Here is a 12333-nt window from a genome sequence, read left to right on the forward strand (position 1 = left end):
TCTTCAAAAATGAAAGTTTATACATTTGATACGAGAGTTTTTAATAATTGGATTACAATACTATTGGTATTGCTACTAACTGTAATCATAGGATATACTAATCAAACAGATATTTATCAAAAACTCAATTCTTTACCTGAAAATCGTACAGAATTGCTTCCATTTAAAGAATACAATCTCACTCAGCAAGGTCAAACAAACAAATTCAACTGGTACTTTCGTTTTCAGTGCGCTTTAGATGTTACTCGTGCAAATATTTTACGATCAATGAAAATTGGTATTCAAAATAAATATTTTAAATATACGATACCTTTAAAGATTCAGGATAATAGATCGAACGCGTACAATGGTGAAATTTTCACACACTTTTATGGCAGGTTAAATATGAGTTTTATGTATATGTTTGAACCACTAATCGAGGAGGAATACAATTTGTCAATGACAGGCTACTATTTCACAAATACATTATTGAACGTTCTCGATGATGAATTGGAAACTCTTAAATTTAATCGTATTTGTTTTAAAAACGGATCACTACATACATTTTCACAAAGCACATTGGTCAACTATAGAGAGGTTTCATCGTTTAATTACCAAAACGTCAGATTTAATTCAATTGTTGATCATAACTACAAAGATTTTATAAAGAGGAACAACGGAACTTACGAAATCAATAAAGCGAGACTATTCTTCGCCAAAAAATACACCAAATACGATCAATACCTTAAAGATATTATTTCTCCGATGCATCAAATCAATTCTATCGCAGGAAAGATGATGAACATCTTCTACGTCAATGATAAGCAACTATACACGCCTTTTGATGCACAAGAAAGCATGGTTTATATAAATCCAGAAGATTCTGTTTGTTTTGACGAACTACATATCATTCAACCAAAAATAACTACTACATTAGAGAACTTTACAACAACAGCTTCTGTTAATGGAACTGTTCACGATTTAGTTATTTTGAACTCTACAGGGGTATTAAACTATTCACAGATATTCATTGATGCTCTTAATACTTCTGATATCGAATACGTGCAAACAAACACTTCATTTAATGAAACTGTTTCGATTTTGTCAAATGCAAAATTTGTTCTTGTTCCATCATCATGGAATGAACAGTACTTACTGCATTTCATTCGTGGAACGATTATGTATGTTGCTCCTACTCCACATCTTCAATTTAAAGTTCAGAGAAACAATACAAAGTATATTCAGTTTGAACGAAGCGGATCTTATGAGATAACACCAGAGAATGTTAAAAAGGCAATTTCGGAAACAGAAAAATGCGATGTTGTCTTTGCTTATTTGAAAGATATTATTAAATGTGTTTAGAAAAGAAAGTTTTGTTAATCATTAATAAAGATATGTTTATTTAATCAGTTAGAGTATTTATACTGGAAATAGGTAATATTTATCTTTCAAGCTGTAGAAAAAGTATAATTAATGATGGGTATCAGCTAAGAACCTTCAATACAGTATTCTGGCTAAAAGGAATGAATTAATTTTCAATGAAATTATGTTGTTTGATATAAAATGAACATTTTAGTTAATAATTTGAGTTGCCTATTTAATTTTATACTGAGAAAAGGATGGACGTTAGAATGATGTCATTTTAATGGAATTTCTTTGATTGGAAAAGAAAATAAATTTGATAAATCGTCAATTCACGCAGGAAATTTCGGAAAAAGCAGCACCAATAAGATTTGTGTGGCAAACTGATTTATGTTCATCATATGAAGTTGGAGAATACGATACTTTGCTCTTTTTCCTTTTTTTATATCTGATAACTTTTTTATGTGAAGTTTACAATTTAAATTTTGAGAACTTTACAAAAAGCATTTAATAAGGACGATAGGTTCTCCTTCTTGTTTTTAAATGGAGATCCACGTTATATTGCCAACCAATGAATTAATCACTTTGCAGATTACAAAAATAACTAGTTCAGTCGATCTAAAGTCGATAATAGCCGAAAAAATTAAATGTCCTATATCATATATTCATCTATTTGTTAGAAATGTCGAGATAATAGATCCAACCGTTATAAGTTCCCTACAAATACCAGAAAACATGGCAATTATTTGCAGAAAACTCGAAGACACGAATAATCAGATTATTAATATATCTAATACAACAAAACCTTCGAGCACGCCAGCTGTCCCAATAAAAATCATGCCTCCAAAAGTAAAAATATCGAAAAAATATAAGAACGATCCTCCCGATTTTGAAGAAAAGCTACAATTTATGGAAAATATGGGCTTTTCGCACTACGTTGTTAAAGCAATACTTAGAATATCCAATTACGATACTGAAAAAGCAATATTACGTCTCAAGGGTGAACAGATATTTACGAAGTCCGATTATTTCACTTCACCAGACTTACAACCGGCTACATCAAGTCCCAAACCAATGCCAACAGAGAATTCCCCGCTATCCAGTCTAATTACTACGATGAATCATGAAATACAAAATTCAACGGAAGAATATGAGAGTTCAGAAGTATTTAATTTACTAGATTCTGTTTGCAATCAAGAAAAATCTCAAGTACAGGCAGACGAAAAACAGGCAGATCAGTCATCAAAAGCACCTACAACAAGATCTAAAAGATGGTCGTATGAAGAAGAGGAAATCCTAGTAACCAAATACGCAGAATTAGGCTCCGACTGGAATTCCATCGCCAGCTATATTCCAGGCCGCACAGCAAGCGCTATTATGCAACATTTTCAGATTCATAATAAATATCTTATGACAATAAAGCCAAAAGTCGGATCAAAGACACTTTCCATAGGTGGATCATCAAGTTCTGGTTCCCAACCTGGTGTTTCCTTATCACATTCTCAGTCATTTGATCTTCAATTTGACGAAAAGAACAATGACATGCTGTTCGAAGCCTGGAAGATATATGGAAATGACTGGGATTCCATTTCATGCATATTTCCACAGTATTCGACCCAAACTCTCTCAAGTTATTGGAATAATATTTTATTACCTAAATATTTGACGACAAACATGATTCCATTCCAAGCAGATGAGGAATCAGGTGACTTTACATACAGATTGCCAAAGAGTTCTCGTAAAAAAGTCCGATCATATTCATTATCTAAGTCAGTTATCATGCAGGATATTCAGAATGAACCAGCTCAGTCCCAGCAACCAGCATCTCAGACAACACAGAACGAGTCCAATGAAAATTCATCCCAAAGTGAACCTCGTTACGCCCCTAACAACCGTTTTCTTCTATGGACTGCAGAGGAAGAGAACACAGTTATAAACATGAAGATGAAAGGTGCCTCATTCGAGGAGATCTCTTCTGTTCTCACGAATAGGACTGCTTCGACAATTGCAACGAGATGGTATCAGAAATTACAGAAACAGCTTCAAAAATCATCACAAACTGAGGAAGAAGTACAATCAGAACAAAATGGATACGACTACGATGGCGAAGAATCAAACGAAGATGATTTTGATAATAATAATGGTTCTAAAAGACAATGGACACAGAAAGAAGACGAACTATTATTACAGTTATACAAAGAACATCATTCCAACTGGGAAAAGATCAACTCTTTCTTCACAAACAGAACTCCTGCTGCTTGTAGAATGCACTGCTATTTCCTTAGGCATAAAAGTGACAACGACCAAGCGACCAACCAAGGACCTTCTACAGGAAGTGCCATGCAGAGACGCAATTCTGTTAGTGCATTGCCAGTTGGAGGTCCTGCACAGTCTACTTTGCCTGTTCCATCGATTTCTCAGAGTATGAATGATAGTGCAAGCTCTGCAAAGTCGAATGAAAGCGATGAAGAATACGTAGAGCAACAACCAGTCTCAGAGCCTAATTTAAAGCGTACTTATAATAGCTGGACTGAAGAGGAAGATAAGAAATTAATTGCGGCTATAGAAAAAGGCGCAACATGGCATGAGATATACGCAATGTTCCCAGAAAGGAAAGATACATCAATCAGGACACATTGTCAGTGCACTTTGAAGAAGAAGAGGAAGAATTTGAATTTGCCATCAGGAAATCAGAAACAATGGCTCAAAGAAGAAGACAAGAAGATCATTGATATGAAGACAAATGGAAAACCATGGCAGGAGATAGCAGCAGCATTGCCAGGAAGGACTCCTGCGGCTATCCAGTCGAGATGGAACTTGAAATTAAAGTTAAAAGTGGACAAAGAGCCAGGAAGTTCCACAGGGCCATCGAAGACACGTTCAGTAACATTTACAAAGCGCGAAGAGAACATGATTCTGAGGAAAAAGAAAGAAGGATCTTCATGGGAAGAAATTACTCAACTTTTCACTCCGAAAAAGGCTGCTCACGTCAAGCAATATTACGATCTCTACTTGAAAGGCGAATTCGACGGCGAAAAGTATGAAATCAAGGACAATGCCGAAAAAAGAGAATATGAAAGCGACAATTTCGACCAAAATGAGGACAAAAGTAATTCGGAAGACTCTCCCGAGTGGACAGCAGAAGATGATAATGTCATTATTAGTGAATTGAATAAGAAAACTATTAATCCTGACATTGTAAAGCTGTTTCCAAACAGATCTAAGATAAATGTTTACAGAAGAATCGAGAAAATCAAATCAGACATTGCCCATAGCGCTCCTACTGAGACAGTACCAACACAGCCTGAGAAACAAACTCCAGAACCTCAAAATGAAACACAACAGAGAATTATCCAAGAAACAAATATCCAAACTCCAATAGAACATAGCATTGTGCCTTGGTCTGACTATGAGGATAATATGCTTCTTGCGAAAATGAATGAAAAAGTTCCTATTTCGACAATTTGTGATGTTCTTCCAGGAAGAACTGAAAAGGAGATCTTAGAGAGATACAAAGAGATCAATAAGAGCGATATTATCTAAGAAAACATCAATATGCGGAAAACTTATTTTTGTTTTTCAAGAATTTTTTTTATTTTGTTTTTTTATTATTATTAAAATAGAATTTTATATCTTTTAACCACACTAGTTCAATAACCTACAGTTAAATATAAAGTTTATTCATGCAATATAAAATTCTATTTAACAATTATGTTTAAATGGAAGTATTATTAGATGAAACAGTTTTTATAGGATAAGTGAAATATATCTTTTCTATATCAACCCTTGAATCAGTGATTTTAGTTGCAAAATTTTGGATTTGATAAAATTTATGGGAATAAGGAGCTAATTTTATAGTGATTAAATTATACAAATGATGAAGGTTATATTCACTAATATAAAATGGTATATTTGCATTTTGAAGCAACCGTTTCCAGAAAAATGACTGACTTCAATCAGCTTCTCGGAGAGTATCTCGACAAGACAGTTATGGCATTAAACAACATTGCAACACTTACAGAAAACTTTGTTAGCAATTGCGTTGAGAATGGCTGCGTTCCACCACATCCAGCAGATATTGCTCGCCAGAACTACTTCAAAGAAATAACAGGAAGTGAAATTCCAAAATTCGAAAAGACAGAAAAGACAGAAACAAAGACAACAAAGAAACCAGCGGCAAAGAAATCAGAAAAGACTGAAGAAAAGAAAGAAACAACAGAGAAAAAGAATGAAAAGAAAGTAGAAAAGGAAGCAAAGAAAGAAGAACCAAAGAATGATGAGTATGACCAAACTCCAGCATCTAGCCAAACTGTAGACGAAACTCCATCTCAGCGCCATCGCCATCGCCACCGCAAGCAAAAGCAAGAATAAAGTATACTACCATTATGAATAAAATAAATGCCTAAGTTATATTTATGAAAATATTCGTTTTTTTTTTAATACTTAAAAATCTAATACTAATATTAAACATAATAATAGTATATTTGAAAAATGCTATATGATTATTCAAATTTACCTTCTTCTAAATAAAAATATTTGAAATTATCTGATTCAAAGTGTAAAGATCTAATTGAAACAGAGTCACTCATCAGGGTGAATTAAAGAGATGATTAATTCATTACAAGTTATTTCAAATTCTAAAATTATTTTGATTGATTTTAGAATTTTTACATCGTTTATATAGTTCAGATAAAGCAATATTTTTATGTCTTATGAATTATATGTTTAAAAAAGAGAATTATAATTTTAATACAATAATATCTTTATATATATACTTTATGGTAATTCCTCGACGCAGTACTTCTCAACACTTGGCTTGAGAAGCTCCTTTGCCTCGGAATATTTGATTAATTCTGCATCTTTAGCCGGTATCTTAACAACGTCGCCGTTTAAAACGAGACGGAGATATGGCTCATTATCTCCCTTCTGCCACAATTCTATGGCCAAGTGAGATCTGTAAGGTGGAAGGTATTTTCCTGAAATTCCGAATGAATTCAAAACAGCAGCGATTGTAGAGTCATGGGCGCTGTACATCCAGAACTTCTTCTTTGTCTTTTCATTGAGGAGAGCATCGAAATCTCTTAAGGCAACTCTCCAAATTGAAGCTCCATTTGCTCCTGGCGTATAATCGAAGAAACCGTAAGAATACCATGCGACATCAAGTAGGGCTTGATCAACCATTTTATCTGTAACATAATCAGGTAAATCTTGGTCATTGCAATAATATGAGTATAACCAGTCACCAATGAACATCCAGTTGATGCCATCCTTAGTAATATTTAGTTTATCGAAGATACTACCGTAAATTCTCTCTGCCTGCTCTCTTCTCTTGGCAAATTCGGGTTCTTTGATAAATTTAGCCCATTGCTCTGAGAGATAAGTGCATTGGCCGTAATCTGGGTATAGAGGCTCGTGGTATGGTGTTCCTGTGATAATATCCAACTCTTCTCCTGGTTTTGCTGGTGGATAAAATTCGCTCATGAAAGATTGCTGAGATTTAATGCACCTATCAATCTTTGATGATCTTAATCCAACAAGTTCTTTGTCCAAACGATTTGGAAGGAATTTGAGTTCTTTAACTAAATAATTTCTGTAAAATTTGCCAAGAGCAGCATGTTGACGCATGCCTGAAAGTGTAAGTTCACCACCATGGCAGCTAGGTTGGAAAGAAAGAGAATCGTCGTTTAATGAGTTTAAGAATCTTCTTCTGAAACCATTTCCCTTCAATGAGGTAATTCTTGGAGAGTATGAATGCTCCGATTGGCATTGCCAGAATCCGGCCTTCTCTGGATCAAGCCATTCTTCCATGGTCGTTCTCATTCCGTGTCTTGTTACTAAAGTTAGAGCAATGAGCTTGTGCTTTGGAACTGGATCTGCATGTTTCAATTCTGATTCGCATTGAATCGAGTAGGAGATTGTTTTATAGAGGAAGAAATGAAACATCAATGATAAAAAATTTTCATCGTTTTCTCAGAACCATTCAAAATTTTTAAGATTAATTTTAATAATGCTTAATACATGATAAGAAAGGAAATTAAGAACATTTAGAAAAGTGCCAAAAATTATTCATTCAATGAAGAAAGGTGACCAAACTATTTTTTGAAAGTCCGCCATAACTTTAATGGTACTATTTCAGCGTGTACAATGAATACAAAAATTCTAAGAGTGCCACATAAAATAGTACTTTAGACTTGAGTTAATGCTACCAAGCAAATGTTAAAAAGATGACTTTAGTGTTTTGATAATCAAAGATTAAAATCATTATTGTCTAAATCAATAATCATAACGACAGAAGTTAATGTTTTTTCATAAGTGCTTTAAATCCACTTTTAAAAGTATACCTCAAAAATCAAAATATCAAAAAAAATTGGCCGATAGGTTTGGCTTTAATTTTTGTCTGCTTTTATGATTTGATATGGATGTTATAATTTTAAAAGTTGAGCCAAATTCACCAATAGATTTTTGAGATTTGCAAATACTCAATAATTTTCAGCGTGTTATCTTTTATTAAAAGAACTATTTGGTTTCAGTATCATATAAATTGATATTTACTTTCTATTTGAACCTTCATTTAGCTAATGATTTAATAATACAGATTTCATCTAGTCCTTATAAGAGAATTTTGAATTTGTTATAATAAAAAAACAAACAGATATAGCTTACACTTCTATAATAAAGATACCTTTTATAGAAATCAGTATGAAATGTGTTTTGGCTTATTGGAAGCATATCAGACATAATCGCCATAATCAAAAAATCTATATACCCAATAAGTAATAAATTTGTCGATATAGATTTTCCATAAAATTAGTTTTTAGTCTGATCTTAAAATAAATTTAATTTTTTATAAAAAAAATCACATTTAAAAGTACCTTTTTAGTAGCTCGAAATCCTGTTGGTGGATTTGGGGCGTACTTCAAAATTAGCTTTTCTTCTACATATGCAAGCTATATTTTAAATATGGGGCAAATCGGATCGGCGAAAGGAGTTTAGTTACCTTTCAATGAAGAGCATTCTTGGACTGAGCAAAACAACTAGCAATACTTAATTTCCGAATACTTGATGCCAGCATATAATTATAATTACTGAAGTGCAATGAATGAAATTGTAATAATAAGTGATAAAAATCTAATGATGCAATAATTTATCTATGGAAATATACCAAAAAAATGTTTAGCAGAACAATAAATGCCATATTTTTTTATTCAGATTAAAAAACAATAATAAGTTTATTGATATCAATACCATGCGAAATAAGTAGTTCGGCTGTTTCTTTACTATTATATCTTGCTGAAACATGAAGAGCGGTTTCTCGGTAATGATTCAATATGGAGAATTTTTTTCAAATTATAGAACTATTTGAAGTACAATAGAGACCAACACTGATATGGAAGTATAGGATATCAAAGAGCCTTTATAATGGTAATACTATGATGGACAAATGCTAAAATTTGACTCAGTTATAATCAAATTTTTGATCTCAGGGATATTGAAAAAGTAAAAATTTGAGGGTATGTTCATTGATTTTTATACCATGTGAAATAAGATGTTCGACTGTTTCTTTATTATTATATTATGCCGCAATATGAAGAGCAGTTTGTTCATTTTTTTTTTTCGTTGATGATGAAGGTATTATTGACGAAGTATGCCTTCACCATTTCTAGCCTGAGAAAAGGATTCATATTTATGGTATAGATAGAATAGATCATAAGAAGCTTAACTTGAGACTTAGGTATGCATTGCGACCTTTCAAAAACAAGGTCCCCACTTCCCACATTTTTGAAGAAAGTGGGTATCAAAAAAAAATTTAATATTCAAAAATTTGGGGCCGACGGCGGTGATGCGCCCTTCGGGCGCATCACCGCCGTCGGCCATATAACAAAAAAAATTAAGAATATAAATTTTAATATGTCCTATTTTTTCTTTTCCTTTTTTTTTCTTCTTCTTTTTCTTTCTCTCTTTTTTTCTTCTTTTTCTTTCTCTCTTTTTTGCACTCTTGTCGGTCGAAGTTACGCATTCAAGTTATGAATGCGGAATATTGTCTCATTCTGGGAGACATGCAATGGCAATATCTTCCAAACTTTATAACTTCTTAAATTCATAAGTTATAATATTAAATCTTTTAATTCTTGAAAAAAATATTATATCAATCAAATTCATCAATAAAAAATTTGTTTAACATAAACTAAACTATTAATTCTAATAAAATATTTATATTCTCATCTAATTCCTCATTATCTTGTTCAGATAAATTATCCAAAACCGAATCAAGATCTTTTTCTTCAAAGTATTGTTTTAATTCATTCATCATTTCTTGATTTAATAGTATTTTTTGGATAATCTTAATAATGATTTTCAGAGATTTTAGCTGAACTTCAACTGCATCTAATTGAAGTAATTTCACCAACTGCTGATAAGAAAATGGCCATAATTCTAAAAGTTCATCTTCAAAATTTTGTTATAAATTTACAAAAATCTTCCCTATTCTTAAGATTGTTTGGAATGATAAATCTAAGGATATGTCAGCTGTAATATCTATTTCTGTGCAAAACATATATAGAATAGCATTGATATTCTTTTTTATAATTTGACTTCTTCTAAATTCAATTGGAGCTATTTCTAATATGAATGCCAAATCGTCCATTATGCGATAGGCAAAATTAGGTTCCTCAAATTTTGAAAATGAGATAATTATTTCATCATAGGGGAAATTTTCTCCGTTCCAACCATTTAGAAACATGTTTTTCATTAATTCACATAAGTCAACACCGCATTCAAAAGAATTTTCTTCATACTCTTTTTGAAAATTTATATTGATAATTTCAATTGAAATTAATCCGAAATTCAACAGTGATGAATATGATCTGAATATATATTTTTTTGAATCTATCATATCAACTTTATATAAATATTGTAAAATTTGCAGAATTGAATTTAAATCCATTTCATTCAAAACTGTTGATATGCTGCAATACTGAAAAATGACTCTGCTTAGATATTTATAATAATAATTGTACACAATTTTCCTGTTTTCTGAATAGTTCCTTCCAATAACAATATCTAATATGAAAGGTGGAGAAAAATCAATGATCATATGATTTATATATTCTGGTTGTATTTTACATATTGTGGTAAGGCACTCTAGGGCGTCTCCTACGTTGAGTAAAATATTTGAACCCAAAATGTGTAAGCAAAGGTCTACAAGTCCTGTATCTATCATTTCTGGTATGTTTGTTGGATTCTTTTGTATAATTTGCGAGAATAACTTTAGAATGCTGTGAATGATTTTATAATCCAAATTACTATTATTTGTTTTTGCGATTAAGGTTTTGAATAGCTCTATTGTACAATTATTTACCTCTGTAATTGTGAAATCAAGATCAATGTAATTTTTGAAAAGTTTCATCCATAATAAGAATCTTTGCTGATTAATTAGATTTTCAGAATCTATTTCTTGCAGGTATTGAACGCCCATTAATATTTTGTCTTCTGATGATTTTTGATAAAATTCATATTCGGAATTAGATAAATTTGAAAAACTTGGCTCGGCAACCGAGTCACAACTGAGTCGATTCGTTTTGGTAATGAATTCTTCCTTGTATTCATAATCCATTTAAAAAATTGTATACTAGAATCAAAATCTCGAGCACAAAAGTGACATTGAATACTTGTAAGTATTGAATTCCTATGTAAACTATTCATTTCTATCGTTTTTTGTAGTCCACATTTCCTCACTCTCGATTTTACTCATAAAAATATTAAAAAATCACTATACAATATATAAAATATATATTTATATGGTTAAAACAATGTTATTTTTGCGAGATTTCATCTGAAATTAAAATTAGGGATTTTTTGAATTTTGAACTAAAATTTGTGATTGTTAACTGTTTTTGGGATTGTGACTGTTCCTGTAATGGAACTACCATCAAACCATGATTCACCGATAACTCGGAGAACTCTACTCCGATTAGAAGAAGTAGAAAAACTAATGATCTCCAAATTCTCAAAATTTTTAATATTTTGTATTGTTTCGATCGTTGGTGGTATTGAAATAGATTTAATGTTAGGATTTTTCTCGGGGATAATCTTTGTGACCAAATATTCGTTATTATTGTACAATATATTTTCAGGAATTAAAGCGTTTTCTATTCTGGAGTTCACAAACGTTGCAGTTCCATTTTCTAATGTATATGAATTATTTTCATCATCGAATTGAATTGCTTTCGCAGTAGAAAATAGAAGAATTAGCATGAAAAATGTCTGAACTTTTAAACTGCTTGCCCTAAGGTGGACAATATTGAAAGGAATTCAATGAGTTCTCTCAAAAATAACCACCTTTTCATATTCAATACTATTGTCCACCTTTCGTCCAACTTAAATAATTTATTTAGAAACAACAAAACAAAATAGATAAAAATAAATAATGCAGCAAGGTCCAGAAAGACCTAAAAAATCGAAATGACGGAGTGGATTTTTGATATAACTCATTAAATGGAAATTATGAGATATTATAATTAAATTTTTCACACTATCCGAGATATAAGAAAACTAGCATCCAGGTAGCTCGGATATATGGGTAGTATCTATTTTTGGAGAAAACTCCAAAAGTTAAAGTTATGATTTACTAATGAGAACAATTATAAGAGAAACAAGTAGCTGAAAAGGGGCATCATTTGATATGACTAACAATTACATATTCGTAAGTTTCTGCAATGTCTGTTCGAGGAGAATTTCTGCTTGATTTGGATGAACGTTTATAAGTTTTTAGAGTAAATAGTTGAAGAATTTGGAGTTCCTAGTATGAGTATGTTAAGTGGACAGTAGAGAAATTTGGTAGCAATGCATAACGGTTGCAATATTTTCGGGTAATTCAGAATAGGATCTGTTTGAGCATAAAGAGATGCAATATTATTGCATCTCTAATCATTAAAGCCATGCATCTTGTGATTTCAATGCGTGTTGTGTCTCTGTTCCGCTCACTAAAAATGT

At 31.8% G+C, this 12333-nt stretch overlaps 4 protein-coding genes across 4 annotated transcripts, besides 2 other annotated features; 3 read left to right on the plus strand and 1 right to left on the minus strand.

Moving 5' to 3' along the window:
- Window positions 1-9: 9 nt before the first annotated feature.
- Window positions 10-1341, plus strand: TVAGG3_0282500 (uncharacterized protein; the record flags this gene model as incomplete). The annotated part of the gene is made up of 1 exon (XM_001323483.1): window positions 10-1341. The coding sequence occupies one exon, from the start codon at window positions 10-12 to the stop codon at window positions 1339-1341; it is 1332 nt and encodes a 443-aa protein (XP_001323518.1).
- Window positions 1342-1864: 523 nt separating this feature from the next.
- TVAGG3_0282510 (RNA polymerase II transcription regulator recruiting protein) lies at window positions 1865-4923 on the plus strand (the record flags this gene model as incomplete). Its single annotated transcript, XM_001323482.1, has 1 exon — window positions 1885-4884. One exon carries the CDS (start codon window positions 1885-1887, stop codon window positions 4882-4884), a length of 3000 nt encoding a protein of 999 aa, XP_001323517.1.
- Window positions 4924-5276: 353 nt separating this feature from the next.
- TVAGG3_0282520 (uncharacterized protein) lies at window positions 5277-5768 on the plus strand (the record flags this gene model as incomplete). The annotated part of the gene is made up of 1 exon (XM_001323481.2): window positions 5284-5712. One exon carries the CDS (start codon window positions 5284-5286, stop codon window positions 5710-5712), a length of 429 nt encoding a protein of 142 aa, XP_001323516.1.
- A 349-nt stretch (window positions 5769-6117) lies between these two features.
- Window positions 6118-7284, minus strand: TVAGG3_0282530 (histidine acid phosphatase; the record flags this gene model as incomplete). Its single annotated transcript, XM_001323480.1, has 1 exon — window positions 6118-7284. The coding sequence occupies one exon, from the start codon at window positions 7282-7284 to the stop codon at window positions 6118-6120; it is 1167 nt and encodes a 388-aa protein (XP_001323515.1).
- Window positions 7285-7420: 136 nt separating this feature from the next.
- Window positions 7421-8342: a mobile genetic element.
- An 890-nt stretch (window positions 8343-9232) lies between these two features.
- Window positions 9233-9330: a mobile genetic element.
- Window positions 9331-12333: the final 3003 nt, after the last annotated feature.

The sequence above is a fragment of the Trichomonas vaginalis genome, chromosome V (genome assembly GCF_026262505.1).
Source record: "Trichomonas vaginalis G3 chromosome V, whole genome shotgun sequence".
NCBI classification, from domain to species: Eukaryota; Parabasalia; order Trichomonadida; family Trichomonadidae; genus Trichomonas; species Trichomonas vaginalis.